Raw genomic sequence first — 24,666 nt, 5'->3', positions numbered from 1 at the left:
ACTCCATTGGTTGTTATAATTTGAATGTTTCCCCATCTGATTGGTTGCTGTCCAACCAAAATTAGGGGCATGACGCTGGGCAACGCAAACTGTATGATTCTTTGTGTAAACACATTAGCAGCTGATGAGTGCGAGATGAACGAAACAGGCCTGTACTGCAATATATTAAAATCTTTTTTCTGCTGATATATATATATATATATACACTACCGTTCAAAAGTTTGGGATCACCCAAACAATTTTGTGTTTTCCATGAAAAGTCACACTTATTCACCACCATATGTTGTGAAATGAATAGAAAATAGAGTCAAGACATTGACAAGGTTAGAAATAATGATTTGTATTTGAAATAAGATTTTTTTTACATCAAACTTTGCTTTCGTCAAAGAATCCTCCATTTGCAGCAATTACAGCATTGCAGACCTTTGGCATTCTAGCTGTTAATTTGTTGAGGTAATCTGGAGAAATTGCACCCCACGCTTCCAGAAGCAGCTCCCACAAGTTGGATTGGTTGGATGGGCACTTCTTTGAGCAGATTGAGTTTCTGGAGCATCACATTTGTGGGGTCAATTAAACGCTCAAAATGGCCAGAAAAAGAGAACTTTCATCTGAAACTCGACAGTCTATTCTTGTTCTTAGAAATGAAGGCTATTCCATGCGAGAAATTGCTAAGAAATTGAAGATTTCCTACACCGGTGTGTACTACTCCCTTCAGAGGACAGCACAAACAGGCTCTAACCAGAGTAGAAAAAGAAGTGGGAGGCCGCGTTGCACAACTGAGCAAGAAGATAAGTACATTAGAGTCTCTAGTTTGAGAAACAGATGCCTCACAGGTCCCCAACTGGCATCTTCATTAAATAGTACCTGTTAGAGCCTGTTTGTGCTGTCCTCTGAAGGGAGTAGTACACACCGGTGTAGGAAATCTTCAATTTCTTAGCAATTTCTCGCATGGAATAGCCTTCATTTCTAAGAACAAGAATAGACTGTCGAGTTTCAGATGAAAGTTCTCTTTTTCTGGCCATTTTGAGCGTTTAATTGACCCCACAAATGTGATGCTCCAGAAACTCAATCTGCTCAAAGAAGTGCCCATCCAACCAATCCAACTTGTGGGAGCTGCTTCTGGAAGCGTGGGGTGCAATTTCTCCAGATTACCTCAACAAATTAACAGCTAGAATGCCAAAGGTCTGCAATGCTGTAATTGCTGCAAATGGAGGATTCTTTGACGAAAGCAAAGTTTGATGTAAAAAAAATCTTATTTCAAATACAAATCATTATTTCTAACCTTGTCAATGTCTTGACTCTATTTTCTATTCATTTCACAACATATGGTGGTGAATAAGTGTGACTTTTCATGGAAAACACGAAATTGTTTGGGTGATCCCAAACTTTTGAACGGTAGTGTATATATATATATATATATGTACTATATACAAACCCCAATTCCAATGAAGTTGGGACATTGTGTAAAATGTAAATAAAAACAGAATACAATGATTTGCAAATCCTTTTCGACCTATATTCAATTGAATACACTACAAAGACAAGATATTTAATGTTCAAACTGATAAACTTTATTGTTTTTTTCTAGATATTCACTCTTTTCGAATTTGATGCCTGCAACACTTTCCAAAAAAGCTGGAACAGCGGCATGTTTACCACTGTGTTACATCACCTTTCCTTTTAACAACACTCAATAAGCGTTTGGGAACTGAGGACACTAATTGTTGAAGCTTTGTAGGTGGAATTCTTTCCCATTCTTGCTTGATGTACGACTTCAGTTGCTCAACAGTCCGGGGTCTCCGTTGTCGTATTTTGCGCTTCATAATGCGCCGCACATTTTCAATGGGAAGCAATACGAAGCCACGCTGTTGTAACACGTGCAGAATGTGGCTTGGCATTGTCTTGCTGAAATAAGCAGGGATGTCCCTGAGAAAGACATCGCTTGGATGGCAGCATATGTTGCTCCAAAACCTGTATGTACCTTTCAGCATTAATGGTGCCTTCACAGATGTGCAAGTTACCCATGATGCCATGGGCACTAACACACCCCCATACCATCACAGATGCTGGCTTTTGAACTTTGCGCTGATAACAATCTGGATGGTCCTTTTCCTCTTTAGCCTGGAGGACATGACGTCCATGATTTCCAAAAACAATTTGAGAAAACTAACAAAGTAAACACATAACAACCATAAATTAAATGAACAAAAGGGGAAAATTAACTAAAAAATAAAAAATAAATAAGCAAAAGGGAAAAGGAGAATAGAAGAGAAAGGGTTGAGAACTAGACTGCAAGCCCATCAACCCCTGCCACCAACTGAGCATCTAACTCCTGCACAAAGTGTAAAAAGGGCTTCCATGTCAAGTGGAATTTGGATACAGATCCTCTCATGGTATATCTAATCTTTTCTAATTTCAATGACTAAACAACCTCTGCAATCCAATGTACGAAAGTAGTAGGGGAAACCTCCTTCCATTTGAACAGTATCAATCTCCCAGCTAATAGAGTGGTGTAAAGCCAACAGATTTGCCTGAGTAGCATTTAAATGTGCACCAGCTGGACTGACCCCAAAGATGGCATTCAGAGGAGAAGGTTCAAGTGGGAAATGTAAAACAGTGGCCAAGGCCTCAAAGATGGAACACCAGAACTGAGTTAGTTTTGGGCAGGACCAGAACATACGTAAGAGACTGGCTTTCACCTGTCACATGTTGGGTCTAAATCTGGGTTCATTTTAGCCAATTTCTCTTCGCACCAATGAAGGCGGTGCACTACTTTGAACTGGATTACGCCACGTCTTGTGCATATAGAGGAGGAATGTATCTTCTTAATTAGTAGATTCCAAGTTTCTTCTGGAATGGACATTTCCATATCACTCTCCCATCAGTTCTTTAGGGGTTCAAGTGGAATTTGGCCAAAAGTATGAAATGTGTAATAAAATTTACTGATATACCCTTTCTTCAGCAGGATTAATTTTAAGAATGTGGTCCAATTTGGTCTTTGGAGGCAGAACTGGGAAATGATTAAATGTAGATCAAGTAAAATCACAAATCTGCAAATATCTAAAAAAGTGACTTTGAGATAAATTAAACTTCTCAGACAGCTGACCAAAAGACGCAAAAGTGTCATCAATAAATAGGTCCTCCAAAATGAATATTCCACTGATTCTTCTTAGCTCAAAGGCTCCATCAGAAATAGAGGGGGAAAAAAGACTGTTTTTTTTGTAACAGTGGTACCAATAGGGAGCTCTTTAAATTTCAAAGCCTGTCTAAATTGTTTCCAAATCTTAACAGACTCACATATGATTAGATTATAAGTAAATCTGGATATACGGTGAGCCCAAGGGAGTATTGAGCAGAGAAGCAAGTGCAAAGATACATGAGAGACATGACATCTCAAAGGCTAACCAACATGGAATTTCAGTGCCTGTGAACTCAGACAACCAAAAGGACAGTGCCCTTACATTACAGGACCAGTAATATTGCTAAAAACTCAATAAGGCCATTCCACCAGCTTCACATGGTTTCTGGAGGAACGCTTTGTGTATCTGAGGCATTGTTCCATTCCAAAAAAATTATGAAATAAATGTATCTAACGAAGAGAATAATGTCTTTGTAATATAAACTGGTATATCAAAGAAGAATGAATCAGTTCATCTGGATACAACGTTTAGTGACAGATACATTTAATCACTTAACTAAGTGACATCTTCAGTCTCAACTGACTGCAGGTATCCCCACTCCTTATAAACAATACAGTGCCTAACGACTGAAACCAGCGACCAGTATCATATGCAGTGTGACCTTTAACTAGTTTCAAAGGTCATGTGTACTATTCACAGAGGAGGGATTGTTGCAATCACAGCACTGTAAGATGGTGATAGATGTATAACAACCGAAACCAACGACCAGTTTCATGTGCAAATATGAGTGTGCCCATTAGCTAGAGTTTCGAAGGGCATGTGTACTATTCAGAGGACTGGGAGTTGCAATCACAGCATTGTAAGATGGCGACAGATGTACTCTTGCCCCTCCCCCGTTCAGGAATGGTTATTCCCTCTTAACATAGATGGCCTCTTTGACCCCCCCCCCCCCCACTCAAAACATCGCTCCTCCTTATCAAGGATGTGCACATCCTCATCCCTGAAAGAGTGGCCACTGGCCTGTAATTGGGTGTAGACTACAGAATCCTGGCCTGACGTGTTAGCTCTCCTGTGTTGTGCTTTTTTTTTTGGCCAGCGTCCGTTTAGTTTCCTCAATGTACAAGTCGCAGCAATCCTCCTTGCACTTAACAGCATACACTATATTGCTCTGTTTGTGCCGATGGACCCGGTCTTTGGGGTGGACCAACCACTAGGGCAGCGTGTTTTGGGGTTTAAAAACTGAGACGCGGTGTTTTGAAAACACGTGTCTCAGTTTTTCCAACACCCCCACCAGCTGCTGTCCTTCTCCTCTCTTCGATTGGCTGGTGCACTCTTGGGGCGTCTTCCTGGCTTTTGACAAATGCCCAGTTAGGATAACCACACTTAACCAAGGCCTGTTTAATGTGGGATTTCTCCCCTTCCCCGGCCGCTGTGTCAGTGGAGACATTGTCAGCTCGGTGGTACAGTGTCCTGATGACTCCTAGTTTGTGCTCCAGTGGATGATAAGAGTCAAATCTTAAGTACTAGTCAATATGCGTTGGTTTGCAGTAAACATAAACAATCAAATGTCCCCCATCACCAATTGCAATTTCAGTCTAAAAAAGCTAACCTGTCATTTTTCACATCCTCCCTTGTGAACTTAGTGTGGTTGTCCACAGAGTTAATGTGGTTGGTGAAACGTGTTACGTCCTGAGATTTAATTTTAACACAGGTGTCATCCACAAATCTGAACCAATGGCTAGGTGATGTCCCTGGATAGGACATCAGAGCCCTCTTTTCCACTTCTTCAATATACAAGCTGGCCACTATAGAGACTGGGGGAGGAACGATGATTTGAATGGGGAGACAAAGAGGGCATCTATGTTAAGAGGGAATGACCATCCCTGAACCGGTGGGGTGGGGGGGGTAAGAGTACATTTGTTGCCATTTTACAATGCTGTGATTGCAACTATTCCCCAATCCTATGTGAATAGTACATACTCCCATCGAAATTCTAGTTAATGGGCACACCCACATTTGCACAAGAAACTAGTCCTTGGTTTCGGTCGTTATACATCTATTGCCATCTTAAACTTACAATACTGTGATTTCCACAATCCCTTATCCTCTGTGAATAGTACACGTGGCCTTTGAAACTCTAGTTAAAGGTCACACCCGTATTTGCATATGAAACTGGTCATTGGTTTCGGTCGTTGGGCACTGTATTGTACTGTATTGTTTATAAGGGGTGGGGATACCTGCAGTTAGTTTAGACTGATGTCACTTAGTTGGGTGATGAAACATATCTGTCAATAAACATTGTATCCGGATGAACTGATTCAACCTTCTTTGATTTTCTTGCCTGGGTTATTGAGCATGCAGCAAGACATAAACTAGTACACATTAAAGAGGTATAAACATTTGGGTAAGATTTTAATTTTAACTGCATTAATACGACCTGCGAGAGAGAGAGGGAGCCCAGACTAGCATTCCAGATCAAGTTTAATATGGCCTAGCAGAGTCAGAACGTTACGTTTAAAAAGATGATTATAGGGGGCACCCGGGTAGCATGGCAGTCTACTCCATTTCCTACCAACACAGGGATGCCAGTTTGAATCCCCGTGTTGCCTCCGGTTTGGTCAGGCGTCCATACAAACACAATTGCCGGTGTCTGCGGGTGGGAAGCAGATGTGGGTATGTGTGTGAGCTACGTGTACATTTATCTGCTGCGACATTAATTGGGATTAGTTCACTTTTATGTAAATTAGTTTATAGCTGAAAAAAATTTCCGGTCAGATACAAAAAACAACAGGTCATCAGCAAAAAGTGACACATTATGTTCCTGGTTTCTATGAATACAACGGCCATTGTGGTCGCTATGCAGGGCTATGGCCAGAGGTTCTATTGCTATTGCAAAGAGCAGTGATCTTAAAGGGCACCCCTGTCTAGTTCCTCTGCATAACTGGAAAGAGGAAGAGATTATATCATTTGTACGTATTGAGGCGTTTGGGGACGAGTACAGTAATCTGTCCCAAGATATAAAATTGTCACCGAAACCAAATTTTCATAAAGTAAACAAAAGGTAGTCCTACTCTACCTGGAAGAAAGCCTTTTCCGTGTCAATGATACCATCACCTCTGGGGTCTGAGAAGGCTTGGAATGAAGAACATTAAAAAGATGACGAAGATTAAAAAAAGAGTGCCTATTTTTGACAAATCCAGTCTGGTCTTGGGAAATTATAACTGGGAGCACTCTCTAAACAGTGAGCTAAGGCTTTAGCCAGTATCGTCACTTCAGCATTAAGTAGCGAGATAGGTCCGTAAGATGCACAATCAAGGGGATTCTTACCCTTCTTGAGCAATATAGAAATTGAGGCCTCATATAATGACTGAAGGAGAGAGTGAGTGCTGAATGATTCGCCAAACATTTTGGCCAATAGTGGGGAAAGAAGCTTTGAATATGTCTTATAAAATTCAGTTGGGAAACTGTCTGGCCCTGGAGACTTGCCACTCTGCATGGTTCTAATTAATTGCATTATTTCAATTTCAGAGATGGGCTCTTCAGGTCTATTTTTAACATTTACATCAATGGAGGGGATCTCAAGTTTTTGGAAAAAAAAATAATCCATTAATGACTGATCTTCAGGGGGGTCAGAAGCATAAAGTTTTGAATAGAAATTATGAAATATATCAATAATTTCATCATGGTCAGTAGTGACTCTACCCGAGGGAGTATGGATTTCTATTACGGTTTGACGAGCCGATGCTCGGCGAAGCTAATGTGCAAGAATTCTACCAGATTTCTCCCCGTTCATATTTATTGGAGCACAATTTCAAAAGGAGGCACTCCGTATGTCCAGTTGACAAAACTCCAAATTCTGTTTGTAGCGAAAGACGTTTTTTATATAGGTCGGGTGATGGGGAAGTGATATGTTGAATTTTATATTTTCGGGCATAGGTTGAGTAAGACATAATTTGAGCCTTCATATAAGCTTTTAATGTCTCCTGTAAAATTGCCATGGGGTTCGAGGTTCGATTTATTTCGAGAAATGAAATGATTTGATTAGAAAGAAATGTGACGTAATCCACTGGTTTTTACGGAAAATATATATATTTTTCATATTATACATAAGCATAAAGTCGCTCACCTGAACCTGGCTACCCACTGAATGTCTGTGGATATTTCTAAATATTTTTGTAGTCGTGCTCTTTTTTTAACTTGTTTTTAGCTTTTGGTCTTCATCTGTGTATATCATACTTTGTTTGCTGTTTGTCTATGTCTGTCTTGCACTGTTTGGTGAAGCCGCAGCCCTTATTTCATTTTTAACATGTGCCTGCACATTGTTTTTACTGACAATACATTGAATTGAATTGAATTTAATTGAATATGGTTGTTTTGTATCTCTGTTTGACTCGTGTTAGGTTCAGGTTGTAAAACATTATACTTAGGCTAATACCTGACTGAAATCTGGAATTGGAGTTGGTCCCCGCCCACTGCTCCTAGTGTATAGGAAGGGTTAAATGCAGAGGACAAAATTCGCGAGTACTGAGAAATGACAATAATGAAATTATTAATAAATATAAATCTTATAAATATAAATCTGAAATCTTAAATTTGCCGGAGCTAGTATGCTGTTTCTGCACTTCCTGTTTCACAGCACTTTGTCGGGTGTTGTCTCGGGTTCAGAGCCTATTATGATGAGCATTTATGTAGGTCTATAATTTATCCATGATAAGAAAAAATGTCACAAGCTTTCATTATGTCACAAGAAGTGCATAGATAAGACCCCATTCAACCAAATTCCTTGAGATTACAAACATGCATCAAATATATCAAACCTTTTTGAAAATGTTTTTTATTAACAAATAAAAAACAACAATATTGTAGCACAACAGAATCCTTAACAGTTAATGCCTTTAATTAAATCGAAAGACACGTGTGTACATATTGCACCACTATGCCGTCCATTTCAGCCGAGAACGGAGAAATGTCTGGCCGACTCCTTCCCGAGTCATGCCCTCCACCGCCGCCGAAGCTCTGTTGATTATGACCAAAGCTCCGGAGCCCCAAAAGTGGCCTTTGGGACAGCACTAGTTGCAACAGCAACTAAAATGCGTTTCCTCTCAACACTCAGCACCAGCTTTTCACACAGCACTATCCAAGCGCTCACCTCCAGCTCTTGCAATGTTTCATTGAAAGAGGTCTCTAGAGGACACACCGCCTTATTCTATAGGTGTTCAGTAGGCATGAGCTATATAGGGGCATATTTCCCTAAAGAGTTGCAAGCCGCTCATAACTTGAAAAAAAAATTGTATGATCCACAGGAGGGGGATTTTCAGAGGCCTGAACACTGATGTTCATTTTTACATCCTACTTGAAATGTTTTACGTAATTTCTTTGTTTTCATTTTCAAGATTACGTTGAGATGGACTAGTCTTGCTCATCATGAGGATGTGAATGAATGTGTGCATGTGTATGGTCCGGTCGAGGTCCATGAGTTGCTCTGCATCTAAAAAGACTGATTTTGTGTTTGAGCCTTGAAGATCAAACTACAGAGACTGACCTTGGATAAAAAAGAACACTGGTCTGAGTGCTCAGCAAGTATATTTATTGAGTTTTCTCAAATGAAACTATGCAACGTTTGCCTGAATGTTCCTCTCGTCGACTGTCCTTCCTACAGTATTACTAACTTATTACTTGCAAGGACAGCGGATAAAAGAAAATGTGCGTTTATGTGTGAGTGTGTGGGGGGGCTGGGGGATGGTGGGGTGAGGGTTTAAGGAAAAGAGTCAAAAAGAGAGAAAAAGAAAGAAGCTGTTAAAGATAGAATTGAGAGCATGACAGAAAAAGGATGGTCAGGGTGGGATTTAGTTAGCTTCTACATCCATCACCATGGCGCTGCTGATTCTATTCAACACAGTAACTTAGCAGACAAACACACATTCTGTGCTGTCTGCATCTCCATTCTCACCCCTGGAACAAATCTACTCAGCATGAACGGCTGGTACGCATAAACACACACACACACACACACACACACACACACACACACACACACACACACACACACACACACACACACACACACACACACACACACACACACACAAATGTAAACATACACAGACAGAAAAACAAAAATGTGTTTGCACATGTCATACATGTCAAAGCACCCAGATGCACCTATACAGAAAACAAACATGTAACGGACAAAAGAGCAAGCTCACCAAAATAATAAATCATTGATGCACACAGAGGGTGAGCAAAAAGACACGGGGCATGTTTAATTGAAAGCAGTCAGGGGCAGTTAGTGGTCCATGGGAAGCTGGGTTACACTGACACAATCACAACAATTAACACAGTCAAAATCATTCTCCTATGAGTAGGAACAACATAACCTCTGCATGAGGCACAAAGAGAGAGGGAGAAGGAGAGAGCAAGGGAGAGCGAGAGAGAGAGAGGGTGAGCGAGAGGGAGAGGGACAGAGAGAGGGAGAGGGAGAGAGAGGGAATGAGAGGGGGGGAGGGGGGAGAGGGGAGAGAGAGAGGAGATAGAGGGAGAGAGAAAGAGTGAGAGACAGGGGAGAGAGAGAGGGTGAGCGAGAGACAGAGAGAGAGGGAGGGTGAGGGAAAGGGGGGAGATGGAGAGAGAGAGTGAGGGTGGGCGAGAGGGAGAGAGAGAGAGGGGGGAGAGGGGGAGAGAGCGGGAGAAAGAGAGGGAGAGAGAGGGAGAGGGGGAGAGAGAGAGAGGGAGCAAGATGGGGGGGGGGCAGGCATAGAGGTGGTAAGCAAAAGCCAGGGACAGAACAAGATGAAGGGACGAGCATGTGAGAGAGGAGAAAAAGAAAAGGGACGACAGTGTGCGGGTGAATAAAAGTGAGACAGAACGCGAGGGAAAGGGAACAACGACAATAAAAAAAACTAAATAAGTCAGCGTGCATGTAGATGTCCTTTTGATTTGAAAGGTGCTGGTTTCCAGGCAACCACGCACACACACGCACGCACACACACACACACACACACACACACACACACACACACACACACACACACACACACACACACACACACATACACGGCAGTGCAGCTGGAGTAGGCAAGCCAGTGGCTAGCGCCCACAGAGGGCAGTTAGTCCACACTAATACCCAATTACTTTTAACAGCTTTTCATGTAGACTCATAATGAAGCTTGGGCAATAACAAAAACAGGATTTTGCAGACAGATAAAGACCCTGCTAAATGGAACGTAGCTGAAGAAGAGGAGCACAACAGATCATAAAAACATGAAGTGAAGAATTAATTAAAAAAAACAATAAGGAGATACAACTTCACTCGTTGTAACAACCAGTAAATACCAGGCTCTTGTCTTACAGTCTTGTCAAGGACTGACAGTCAAGAGAGCACAGTACATCTGACTCTTGCTGAACAACAGGTTTTGAGCGTTTTCAATCTGAGCCAAAGATGGAAAGAAAGAGAACTGAGTGTAAGGGGTAGAGGTGAGATGGGGAGTGGGTTTAGTTTAGGTGAGCTTGAGAAGAAGGGTATTAAGGAAGAGGAACACAAACAGCGTCACTGACCTGGTTTAGTTTCTTCCACAGGTTGAGGACAGGTGAAAGCCCATTGGACCAGAGCTCTCTATCGAACTTTGACCCTGTAGCAACTGACCGGCTCAGGACGCGCAGCCTGGAGATCACCTATCAATTGTTCAAATGACTGATCAGTTGATTTAAAGACTCACATTGCAATATAATATTTAAATACATCCATCTATCCATTATCCAAACCGCTTATCCTGCTTCAAGGCTTACGGGGATGCTGGAGCCTATCCCAGCAGTCATTGGGCGGCAGGTGAGGAGACACCCTGGACAGGCCGCCAGGCCATCACAGGGTTGACACACACACACACACACACACCTAGGGACAATTTAGTATAGCCTATTCACCTGACCTACATGTCTTTGGACTGTGGGAGGAAACCAGAGCACCCGGATGAAACCCACACAGACACGGGGAGAACATGCAAACTCCACACAGATGATGACCTGGGACGATCCCCAAGGTTGGACTACCCCGGGGCTCGAACCTAGAACCTTCTTGCTGTGAGGTGACCGCGCTAACCACTGCACCACCATGCCTCCCCTACTTTAATACAGACAAAAATAATGGGAAAAAAATATATTTAGTGGACAATATCTGGCCAGAGTGCAAAAGGTGTACAAGTGGTCAGTTGAAAGAAGAAATTGTCTGATTTTGCATTTGGCAATTTTCTACTTTTGCCCTTCACTTAGGCATGGCTTGATAAACATTTGATAAACATTTTAATCATTTCTTTTGCCTCTGATGGAAAATACTGCAGTACAGTGCAGATCCTCACAGCATTTTTCATCCGAACCTGTGACACACCCAACACAGTGTCAAGTGAAGGAGTATTTTAAGTGGTGACACGAAAGCCCCTCCTTACAACTTCTTACATACCTAATCATGCATGCCTAGCTTTAGACTTTGAGTCTTGCATAGTGCTTTTATCTAGGCTCAGTATGTGGTGTGTGTGTGTGCGTGTGTGTGTGTGTGTGTTTGAATTAGTGTGTGAATTCAGGGAGGCAGAGTGTTTGATAAATGGCTTTCATTTGGTCCAAGAGAACTCTTTACTAACACCTGGTTTATCTGCCCAGCTCAGGAGGAAGTGTGTGTGAGGTTGGCTGGGTGTGTGCAGGTGAGGGGAAGTGATAGAAAGTGTATGCTTGAGAGAAAGACAGAGAGCGAGAGAGAGAGACAGAGAGAGAGACAGAGAGAGCAGAAAAGATCAGATAGCTAATCTAAAACTTCCCGTAGATGGCAGAAGGAGTGGCGGCAGTAGAGATCAAGATTTTATTAAATTGAGGTCTGACTTACGTAGGGATTTAGATATATAAAGGTTTACCCCCACTTAAACCAGTGACTACATTTATTCACAGGCTGCAACCACATTTTCCCTCATCTTATATATATATATATGTGTGTGTGTGTGTGTGTGTGTGTGTGTATATATATATAGTGGCTTCAGATAGTATTCAGACCCTTTCACTTTTTGCACATTGTGTTGTAGATTTAATTTTAAATGGACAAAATTGCCAGTTTTGCCCATCAATCTACACTCGAAAACCCATAATGACAAAGTGAAAACATGTTTTCAGAAATTTCTGCAAACCTATTAAAAATCAAAAACTGAAATCTCATTTACATGAATATACAAGATCTTAATTCAGTACTTTGTAGAAGCCCCTTTGGCAGCAATTACAGCTTCAAGTCTGCTGGGTAAGTCTCTACAAGCTTTGCACACCTGGATTTGGGCAGTTTATCCGATTCTTCCTGGCAGATCCTCAAGCTCTTTCAGATTGGATAGAGAGCATCTGTGAACTACCATCTTCAGGTCTCTCCACAGATGATCTATGGGGTTTAAGTCTGGGCTTTGGCTGGGCCACTGAAGGACAGTCAGAAACTTGTCCTGAAGCCACTCCAGTGTTTTCTTGGCTGTTTGTTTCGAGTCATTGTAGTGCTAAAAGGTGAACCGTCGCCCCAGTCTGAGGTCGGGTGAACCTCTGGAGCAGGTTTCTTCAAGGAGCTCTCTGTATTTGGCTGCATTCATCCTTCCCTCAATTCTCACCAATCTCCCCATTCCTGCCACTGAGAAGCACCCCCACAGCATGACGCTGCCACCACCATGGTTCACCATAGGGATGGTATCAGCCAGGTTATGAGCAGTGCCTGGTGTTCGCCAGACATAGTGAATCAGAATCATTTTATATTTCGCCATGTAGGTTTGCACATCAGGGCTGTCCTGAATACCTTTTGATTCTGAAGCTTCGGAAGCTTCAAACCCCCAGCGCCTTGCTCACTTTTTGGCATTTTTCAAAATTGTGCAGTGGGTGGAGTTAGGCTAAGACCTGGGGGAGAAGTTACACTTTAACAATCGCACACAAACAGAGCATCCTCGTGAGAAATCTGCTTTTGTATCTGTGTAACACATGGCAACAAGCAAGGAAACACCGCGGCGAGAACCACCTGGAAGACTCCTTAAGAATTCTGATAAGTAGCCAGCTAGCAAAGGTTAATGAAATACTGACCCTGTCTTCCTGCATACACAACTTTATAGAGTGTAATTTACTGTTGCAACCATGCTGTCGTATGTTACAGGGGTTTCCCTACCATTATAACACTTAGGCGTCAACAGAGAACCATAACTGACAGCAAAATGTGGTCGAGAACTCTCAGCAGTTTTTTTTCTTTTCATTCAGCTAAGGCGCTGTGAAAAACTACCGCGGTGTACATGTTTTTTCACAGCACCTTAGCCAAATGAAACGAAAAACAAAGGTGTGTGCTGAGTGTGTTGAAACGTTGCACAAAAATAGGTCAAGTTAAAAAAACAATGTTGAAATAAAGTGATGGAACCTGATATGCTGGGGCTCAGCTCTGATGGATAATGTCAGGCTTTGGCCCAAATTAAGCCCCCATTGAGTCTCATGAAGACATCAACTACCTTAGTGCAGGGATTTATAAGTGTAGAAGGGCACAGACACAACACCAGTCGATTAAGCTGTCAGTTATTCCCAAAATTTAAGATGAATGAAACCCTGATCAAGGGATAAGTTCAGACAGCATTTTTACGTGACATATAAGGCTTAGTAAAATTTAGATTTAAATTTACCTCTAAACCATCAAACCCAAACAAGTTAATGGAGGGCTATTCTAGAGAATGAAATTTGCTTAAATTTGACACGTTATGTGCGGGTAAATGACAGTGCCAGTACTAGCCATTTCATCAGGGTTTGTGTCAGAAAAAGGTTACTGGACTGAACAAACTGGTCAATATTGACCCCAGTGATGGCATAATGCATGGGCTCCAGTGAAAACAACAAGTCATTTTTGACCTATTTGCATAAACTTACCCCTGGATGACTGCTAATTTCTGTTTTTAATAACCTCACCATTGTGTTGTGTAGAAATGCTATAAATTGCAGAAAAGAGAAAAAAAATATAGGATCTTTAACTGACCTTTCACGTAACAAAAAGGCACCATACAAACACAGAAAAAAACAGTATACTGAAGCATGAATTAGTTGTGAATTGATGTTCAGTGTCATTCTAGGTCATATCCACTCAGTGAGGGTATGTATTCTAAAATTACAGCCTGGAGGGCCCATACTCTACCATCACTAACAGTCCCCTGGGCTCCAATTCTGTCAAAGCAAACTGTCTGTCTGTATATGTGTGTGGTTAAGTACCAAGAGGTCTCAACATTGACAGGGGTCTTAAGAGTAAAAAGGAAGGCTGGAATGAAAGGAGCAAAGAAAGAGAAACAGCACAAGAGAGGGAGAACTGACAGTGACAAACTGCAGTAGAGGAAGGCACAGAAGAGATAACAGGAGAGACGCCACACGCACATAGGTGTGCACGTGTGTGCGCACACACATACACACACACACAGACACACACACACCATCGGCAGTCACTCGGGGTTGCGTATGAGTACGACTGTCCTTCTGTGTCTTTATGGGTCTTCAGGTGGGCATAGAGGCAGATCCTGGAGCTGCATATTTTGGAGCAATGTGGGCGTGTGAAGGAGCGGTTGAGGATGTGGTTTGGGCATTTATGGTAACTCGCTGCTTTCTGAGCCTGCACTTGTTTTCAGCAGCGGTAACGGTTGTAGCGTGCAGCGCCCTCATGGACCGTCAGTCTCCAGGCCTCCCTGTTTGTTTGCTGCTTGTCCCTAGGTGTGAAGATCAATGCCAAATCTTTTGATGTGGGCCTTGATGTTATCTTTATATTGCTTCTTTTGTCCCCCTGGGGCACGGCATCCTCTCACAAGCTGAGAGTAAAGGACTTGTTTCAGTAGGCCAGGGTCATACGTGCATAGGAGGACATGGCCAGTCCATCTCAGCTGATATTGTGCAATGTTGGCATTTTATAGTAGGCATGTTGGTCTTGAGGATGCTGAAGTTGGTGGGCTTATCCTACCAGCTGATCTTAAGGATATTCCTGAGGCATCGCTGTTCGTATGCCTCGAGTGCCTTCAGGTGCCTGCTATATGTGGTCCATGTTCTGACCCATACAGTAGGGTGGGCAGCACTACTGCTTTGTACATCAGAATTTTTGTTCTGGCCTGAAGTTCGCAGTTTTCAAAAACTCTTTTTTCTTAATCTTGAGAAGGCCCAGCTGGTACAACTGAGACAATGTTGCATTTTGATGTCAATATTGGCTTTGGAGGAGAGAAAGCTGCCAAAATATGGGAATTGTTTTCGAGTCTGATGTTGTCTATAGAGATGAATGGGGACAGAGCAGGCATATTTCTGTTGGGTGGGGATTAGTAGAGGATATTGGTCTTTCTTATGTTAATGGCCAGGCCAAACTGCTTGTTTGCCTTTGAAAAAGCACCCAGTATGCCCTGTAGTTCCTCTTCTATGAGGGACACTAAGGCATTGTCATTGGCTTACTGCAGCTCAATGGTGGATTTGATGGTGGTTTTACTTTAAGCCCTGAATATGTTGATGTTCAGAAGATTGCCATCAGATCTGTACATCATTTCAACTCCCTGAAGCAGACTGGGACCTGTGAGGTGGAGGATGGTGGCAATGAAGACAGAGAACAGGGTTGGGGCAATGCCACAACCTTATTTAACTCCTCTACGGATGTTGAAGGACTCTGTGTTGTCTCCATAACTGTTGAGTACTCTAGCTGAGATACTGTCATGTAGTAGTCATAGTACTCTGATGTATTTGTTAGGGCAGCCTATTTATGACAGAATTAGCCAGAGGCCCTGGCAGTTTATGCAATCAAAAGCTTTGGTTACATCTATAAAGGCCATGTACAATGGTTTATTCTGTTCCTGAGCTTTTTCATGAAGTTGGCGAGTGGTAAAAATCATGTCCATGGTGCCTCTGTTAGGACAAAAAAACGCTCTGGTATTCTGGCAGAATTTACTCTGATATTGGGTGGGGGTGGGGTGGGGGGGTCTGTTGGCTAAGACCCTAACCAGAGCTTTCCCTGTGGTGGGAAGCAGGGAAATGTCATGGTAGTTTCCGCACTCAGCTTTGTCCCCTTTCTTAAAGATAAGAGATAATGAATGTGCCCCTAACTTCTTTAAGTTGTTGAAGGGCAGCCATCTCAGGGCTAGAGTCCCCGATTTAAAAGGTCCTGATAATACTCTTTCCACCTGTCTTTGATTGACTCATTGTCTGTTAGCAGTGTTTGGGGTTACGCAGCGGTGGCTAGGACCATATATTGATTTAGTAGCGTTGAAGAAGCCTCTGGTATCTCCAGAGTCTGCAAGGTGTTGGATCTCAAGGGCCTTCTTCATCCACCACTGGTTTTTCAATTCCCTAACCTGGCTTTGGATGGTTGACTTTGCTCTTGCATGGGCAGTCAATTTATTTTGGCAGTTGATGTCATTCTGCCACATGGTAAAGGCTTACCTCTCTTGATGTTGATTAACTAGTGGATTTCCAGGTCATTCTCATCAAGCCAATATTGGTGGTTCTTCATCTTATGTCCAAGAGTGGTTTTACAGGTGTCAGTGATTGCAGTCAAGCATATCCAACTGGCTTTCAATATCATCTGGATACTGCTTGGGCACTGATGTACTGAGCATGACATGGAAATGTTGACGAGAGGAGGTATCAGTCAGTTGTTCAAGGTTGAGCTTTGGTGGCTCTGCTTTTTCTGCACCCTTCGTTCTCAGTGAAAATGGATGGACAGGGTGGAGTGGCTAAGGCAGTGGTCAGTCCAGCAGTCATCCGCACTGATAATCACTCTGGTGTTAAGTACTTCTCGTGTCTCTTTGACACATGATAATGTAGTCAATGAGGTGCCAAATGTTAGAACGAGGGTGCCTCCAGGTTGTTTTAAATTTGTTCTTCTGTTGGTCGAGTGTGTTCGTAATGGTTAGGCTGTGTTCTGAGCATATTGTTAACAGCAGGATGCTATTGGAGTTTGTGTTTCCAACTCCTTCCTTGCCAATTATACCGCTCCACAAATTGTAATTTCATCCCACTCTGGTATCAAAATAGTCAAGCAGGATTAGTTTATCCTCCTTGGACTAGATATGGGTATCGTTATGATTTTAATGGTACTACTACTCTTACAGATGCTGCTTATTGATCTGGTACTTTAACGGTACTCTTCTTTTTTTTAACTTTTAAGAGAAAAAACAAGAATTAAACACCAAATTATCGTTGCTTTATTTTCTCATGTCTGGACAGAGCATTACTTTTAATCATTAATCCATGTTTTTATAATTTAGTTAACTCCATGTGGGCTCTAGGCTGCTAGCATACATAACATACCTGAGGTAGATGGGGCAACAATAGATGAAGTATGAGCTAGGCAGTCGAAAACTGGGCATTTCTCTGCCTGCATTTGATGCAATTTTACTAGATGTTTCGAAAGATTGCTCATGTTTCCGCCTTTATATGTAAAACACTCGCTGCACTTGCGACAACGAGCATTGTCAGAATCGACTCTAGATAACTATAACCAGAATTTTAACCATTTCGTTCTCTCTTCACCATTTTCACTTAGAGCAATTGGTTACACTTTATTTTAGGGGGTTGGAGCCAGGCTCTGGACGGCATAGCTCTAGGGATCATTAGTATGCACCCACTTCTCCACCACGGAAAGGTGGCGAACCAGGAGAAGACACAGACGCACACACATAGAAGGACTGCCTTGTGGGATATGTGAGAGGTGAACTAGGTTAGTAGTTCAAGTAATAAGCCCTCTATAATGACTATTTGATATGAATGGGCCTCATACATGAAAACACACTCAGGGAATATTTCTACAACATGTGAGGGTGAATAAAAGCAAAGTCCCCTGTCCCCCACGGATTCCACTGCACTATGTGGTTTGTCTAAGCTCTTAAAAAGGTGGAATGTATTTCATGAAACAGGGAACATACAGACCAACTAAGGGTGTCACGATATACCAGTATTGATGATACCCATGATATTTTAAAGAATAAATATTGATCTGTTAATAATACACATACTATGATAACGCTGTGTGGATAATCCAGTGCCTCTTAAATCATTTCCGTTTCTCTCCATTCTTGCTTTGTCTCCCTCCCCCCATGCCCCGCACACACACACAGACACGACGTGATGTAGTAACCAGCTAATGTGGTGATTGCCTAAATTATGTTGTTATAAAAAAATAAGAAATATGTTTCAGTCTGTTTTCACTCACCTCCACACACTCACCGGTCCTGTTAACCAGTGTGACGTGGCTCTGATTTACTGGCTTTCAGAAAGACCCGCCCATTATGTTCCTCTATGATGAGCTGCACAAATCAGTGTGGTGACTGTTGCCGACGAGTAAAGAGCAGGGAAAAGTAAGACCTCCACTTCATCAACCTACCAAGGCCTTTGCACCATGTTAAGTCCACATTTGTTAAATATTTCCTCTCATCATCTCAAAGAATCCGTCGCGGTCCAAAAGCTAAACATCTCTGGCGACTCGACGGCAGCTTAATCAACACTCACCATGGCAACTGTGAGTTGGCAAAAGCGGGGTGACCATTTTTTTTCCCTCTTAACTACAGCGTTGGGGGTGTTTGGATTTTTATTTGAGAGTTAACCGAATTGAACCGTGGTTGGGATTACTTCCTTGTTTTGAGTTTTGTTTGTTGGATAACTGGGAAATCCCGAAGTGGAGTATTTTTTGTTGAATGAACTGAACTGAATTGAACTGAACTGATACTGATAACCGGAAAATCCTGAAGTGAGGTATATTTACTTTATAAACTGAACTGAATTATATGGAACTTTTTTCTTTCTCTTTTGTTCTAATATAACCTTTGAAAATTGATTTATGGTGTGGTTGAGTTTATTTAAATTGTGTTTTGTTTCCCTGCATTGCAATTAATTATAAATTCGTTTGTGTAATAAAAAGAAAATAACCAGGGATCGTGTGTATTCTGAATAACCCAGCCACTGAGGATGCACAAGCCAGTGTATTCTTAGTGCCGGTCCCAAGCCCAGAGAAATGGCGAGGGTTGCATCAGGAAGGGTATTTGGCATAAAATCTTTGCCAAATCAAATATGTGGCTCATAAATCAGATTTTCATACCGGATTGGTTGAGGCCTGGGTTACCAACAACTGCCACCGGTACTGTTGGCCAGCAGGGTGCTGGTGAAAACTATGATACTGTTGGGCGAAGGAGAGGGGGGGGGGACATGTCCAGAGGCAGCGGGAGAGGAGGAAAGGTAAGAGTGTGGAGGTGAGAGTTGGAACTTTGAATGTTGGCACTATGACTGGTAAAGAGAGAGAGCTGGCTGATATGATGGAGAGAATTCTGAAGTGAGTTAGATGAAGTGGTGGAAAGGGTACCCAAGGAGGAGAGAGTGGTGATTGGAGCAGACAAATGGGCATGTTGGTGAAGGGAACAGAGGTGATGAGGAGGTGAGGAGGAGGGCAGGTATGGTGTCAAGGAGAGAAATGTGGAAGGGCAGATGGTGGTGGATTTTCTGAAAAGGATGGAAATGGCTGTGGTAAATACATATTTCAAGAAGAGGGAGGAACACAGGGTGACACATAAGAGTGGAGGAAAGTGCACACAGGTGGACTATATCTTATGTAGGAGACATGATCTGAAAGGGATTGGAGACTGCATGGTGGGGACAGGGGAGAACATGGCTACGCAGCATTGGATGGTGGTCTGTAGGATGACTTCGGAGACCAAGAAGAGGAAGAGAGTGAAAGCAGAGCCAAGGATCAAATGGTAGATGCTGAAGAAGGAAGACTGTTGTGTGGAGTTCAGGGAGGAGTTAAGACAGGCACTGGGTGGTAGTGAAGAGTTGCCAGATGGTTGGGCAAGCGCAGCGAGGGAGACAGCTAGTTAGAGGTACTTGGTGTGTCATCTGGACAGAGGAAGGAAGACAAGGAGACTTGGTGGTGGAATGGGGAAGTACAGCAAAGTATACAGAGGAAGAGGTTGGCAAAGAAGTGGGATAGTCAGAGAGGTGGAGAAAGTAGACAGGAGTTCAAGGGCAAAGGAAAAGGTGTATGGTGAGTTGTATGACAGGTTACACACTAAGGAAGGAGAAAAGGACTCGTACTGATTGGCTGGACAGAGGGACCGAGCAGGGAAGGATGTGCAGAAGGTTAGGGCGATCAAGGATAGAGATGGAAATATGCAGACAAGTGAGGAGAGTGTGTCGAGAAGATAGAAGGAGTACTTTGAGGGGCTGGGGACAGAGCGTTGGTATGTGTGGCGTTGGTGTGTTGGATTGTGTTTCAGTTGACATATTGATGGTAGATGCTAGGCCTTGTGGATCTTTTGTTTATCAGTTTATCTGGTTGTCTTTTAACGATCCATTAAGTGTAATTGTTCTTTTTGTACGCTTTTGTACAGGTATGGTTACAGACTCTCCACCTCCCTACACTTGTATTTTGAGTGTAATTAATTTGCCAATAAATGTAACGCACAACAAAGATGAATTTGATTGATAGCATTTTTTTTTAAATTTTCTAGATATCGCAATCATATCGTCATAGCGAATTCTTTTGGCCTCGAAAATTTGTGACAGCCCTAAGACACACATGCACAATACCCAACACACACACACACACACACACACACACACACACACACACACACACACACACACACACACACACACACACACACACACACACACACACACATAGGACAGCTTACAAAGGCCCATGCACACAGCACTCCACATACAAAAGACTGACACAAGCACAGGAAAAAATATAAAAACTGACATTCATAGCCAGTGGCGCACACTGGTGCAGCGGCAAGCACAGGAAACCACAAAGGCAGGTGCTGCCAAGCTATAAATGGGCTCTTCAGACAGTATATATGATAGATATACCAAAACATTACAGGCCCACTGGCTATTTGTTCAGTCTGAGTCAACGCTAACATTTGATAGTGCTTAGTTGGGTTTATTTTCTCCCCAAAATCATCTCTTCCAGCGAAGTGACTGCACTGCATTAAAACCCTTATTCTCACCGACTAGCATACCAGTACAGAACATGGTCTAGAGGAGGTGGCTGAGGGTAGCAGTGCTATGGTAGAACACCATGCCCCAGCTTCTCTCGAGTCCACCTAGAGAGTTTAGTGTAACATGCTGGACCCCGTGAGTCGGCTATATCACATGGGTCTCAGTGTTTTTGATGCCCCCATATCAGATAAGCAATTCAGTTTTCCCAAAGAAGAAAAATCATACATTTTCTCCTTCAACACAGACGTATGGTGTTGTTAAACTTAGCAAAAGGGCCATCAGTTCTTGCATCCTAGGCCCATACAAACATATTTTCAGCTCAAAAAATGTGAGAAAACAAAGTTTACTTCCCCCTATCTAAATGATCTAAATACGGTATGCATCAGTTCACATAAATAGTCCATTAAAAACAATTTCTCCAGCAGGACACACACACACACACACGCACACGCACACACACACACACACACACACACACACACACTCTCTCTTTACCTCTGGTCATCACTTCTTCCACCTCTCGGTCTCTAGTTCTCGTTCATCTTTGATAAGTTATACGCTCATTTTGCCACAACCCTGTCTCTCTTGATGCCGCTCTGTATAGCCCTCGAAGAAGTTGCACTGAATGTGCTCTTGTTATGAGAGTACTGCAACCCTGGCAGCTAATATCAACCCCTCCATCCCCTTTGTCTTCCTTCGATCTCTTGGCTTTACCTTTGCTTTTTGCTCCCCGTTCTTTTTCTTCATGATTCACTTGTTCACAGACACACAAAGTCACAACAGTAAGATAATGTATTCTGTTTGTGTGTGCCGCACTGCGTTTCCATGAGTTACATCAGCATCTGCAAGAACTGATGACTGCCACACAAGTGCAGATGTGCACACACACACACACACACACACACACAAACACACACACACACTCACACACAAACAGTCCTAAATGATTTACGACCAGATGATCACAAATACTGTATAATGTCTGTATGTGGCTTTCTATGTAAAACATTTACAAAGCAAACAGGATACTGACCAGTGTCATGAATCTGTCCCAAGGTTCTCAGATGTAGACTGATCTCATTTCCTCTCAGTGGCAATTCTTAACAGAATATCATGAGAGCAACTCTCCTCACAACTCTTGACATATCATCTCTTATTCACAAACTGCCATGACATCTCACATACTAAGAAACAACAAGAGGAAGAGGGAGAACTAGGTAAGAAAGCTGATTGCTTAAATACAATCAAAACGCCCTCCTTAGGGGGCGTCCAGGTAGCGTAACGGTCTATTCTGTTGCCTACCAACATGGGGATCCCGCTTTGAATACCCGCGTTACCTCCGGCTTGGTCGGGCGTCCCTACAGACACAATTGGCTGTGTCTGCAGGTGGGAAGCCGGATGTGGGTATGTGTCCGGGTTGCTGCACTAGCGCCTCCTCTGGTCGGTCAGGTCGCCTGTTCAGGGGGGAGGGGGAACTGGAGGGAATAGCATGATCCTCCCATGCGCTACGTCTCCCTGGGGAAACTCCTCACTGTCAGGTGAAAAGAAGCAGTTGGCGACTCCACATGTATCGGAGGAGGCATGTGGTAGTCTGCAACCCTCCCCGGATCAGCAGAGGGGGTGGAGCAGTGACCGGGATGGCTCGGAAGAGTGGGGTAACCGGCCAGATACAATTGGGAAGAAAAAGGAGGGCGGGGCCCTCCTAAGGAAACAGGGCCATTCCAGAATCCACTATGGACGGACCAGGATGATGGTAACACACTGTCTAAAATGGGGAGGATAACATCAACGAGACCCTGAACTCTCCATCTATGGCTCAGATTGAGATAGAAGATTTAGATTTGGGAAATGACACAAATCTATTTTCTTAATTTTAGTGTAATGAGCTGATGCTGCCTAAAAGTGGTTACACCTTGTCAAGTTTATTTGTATAACTCAGATTCACATGGCAGTCCTGAAGGGCTTTACAATCGGTACAATACATGACAGCATATGACACCCTCTATCCTTGGACCCTAGACCCGAATGAGGAAAAACTCCACAAGAAATACCCTATCAGGAAAAAAAATATATCGGAGAAACAACAGGAAGAGCAACAGAGGAGGGACCCCTCTTCCAGGACGGACAGACAAGAATAGTTGTCAGATACGAAAAATACAAAAATTAACAGAATTACCAGCAAACACAATGTAGAATATATGTAGTTAATGCATACACGTCAGCAAACCTATCTGATCCGAGTAACCTCTCTCACACAGGTGGGATGGTTGTTACCATGAAAACACATTCTCCCTAGAGGACACCAAACGCCATTCTAAGGACAGATGAAAAAGTAAACAAGTGAATGTATGTGCTCGCGTAGGGAGGGAAACCTCTCATTTTTACATGGGACAAGACAATAAAACTTCAGCAGACTGTGTCAAAACTTTATGCATATTGATGACGATAATGTCTGATGCTGTGATCTATATCCATAAAACATCGATCCACACCAAATCTTAGCCGCTCATTGCAGCTGCAGAAACACTACCGTGGCCTTAGTGCGGGTGGTGGCCCCAGTGAAAGCCAATTAAAATCAAGATGTAAATCAAGTGTTACATATTTAAGAACCATCCATGGCTGTGTGCCATTATAGTGGACCGCCAACTTGTTTGGTCACAAAGGCAAAGGAGGATGATGTTTTTGCCAGCACAACTTTGGTTTTTATGAGGGGAGGTCATCATCTCTGGGAGAAAAATATCTTTGCAATCTAGCTGCTAGATATCCCTCCTTTAAAGAGGTACTAAATGCTCAAATGGGTTTTTTGATCTGTAAACTGAATGATATGACCATATAGTGATGACACATTAATGCTGGTGTATTGACATTTCTTTAAAAAGTTATAAAAAAAAATTGGCATTTCATGGGTTGAAAATGGCTCAACACGCCATTTGTTTTAAATCAGCCCTGAACCTCGCAGGGCCAACAGTGACGTAGAGTCGACCAGTTGGGACTTTACTACATAATGAAATAATTAAAAAAGACTGTTAACACCCTCCAATCAGCGGTGGGCAACCAACGTCCTCCCCAGCCCCACCCTTGAGTGTGAGTCTGTGAAACCACGCTCATTTTCAAATACATGCTGATTGAGATTCATCGTTCACAGGAGTTTACTCACTAACCTCGTGCCTTTATCACAGTTTACTACCACCTTTTGAATTTCTCTCCATTTAGTTATATTATTTCATCATTCTCAACTTCGGCACAGCGGCTTGAGCTTGTGCTTTTGGCGGCTGTAGAACAACCATCGGAAAACTGGGTTGGTCGGGCTGGGCTTGTGGCGGCAGGGGGAGCAGTCACCCTGTCACCCACCTCTCTCCGCCGGTAGAGAGCCATAGCCCATCTCGCAGGGCCCCCTTCTGTCTGTGATACATGTGCGTTGCGGCGGTAGGGGAGTTTTTGCGGGGGGGGGGGGGTCTGACACCTTACTGGAAGGTGGGCTGGTGGAGGGGACAGGGTATGGCGGTGTGTGGCAGCGACTCGCACATCCACATGTCACACCGGG

The 24,666-nt window shown here is 43.0% G+C and overlaps 1 protein-coding gene across 1 annotated transcript in view; it reads right to left on the bottom strand.

Annotated features, from left to right (window-relative positions):
- The window catches only part of LOC130115388 (cytoplasmic dynein 2 heavy chain 1), a 360,238-nt gene that overhangs the window by 52,911 nt on the left and 282,661 nt on the right, over positions 1-24,666 (bottom strand). The window contains exon 90 of the mRNA XM_056283019.1: positions 10,695-10,811. Coding sequence (XP_056138994.1) covers positions 10,695-10,811 — 117 coding nt within the window. The remainder of the gene's footprint in view (positions 1-10,694; positions 10,812-24,666) is intronic.

Source organism: Lampris incognitus, chromosome 7 (assembly GCF_029633865.1).
Source record: "Lampris incognitus isolate fLamInc1 chromosome 7, fLamInc1.hap2, whole genome shotgun sequence".
Taxonomy (NCBI): Eukaryota; Metazoa; Chordata; class Actinopteri; order Lampriformes; family Lampridae; genus Lampris; species Lampris incognitus.
This window is presented reverse-complemented; position numbering and strand designations above follow the sequence as displayed.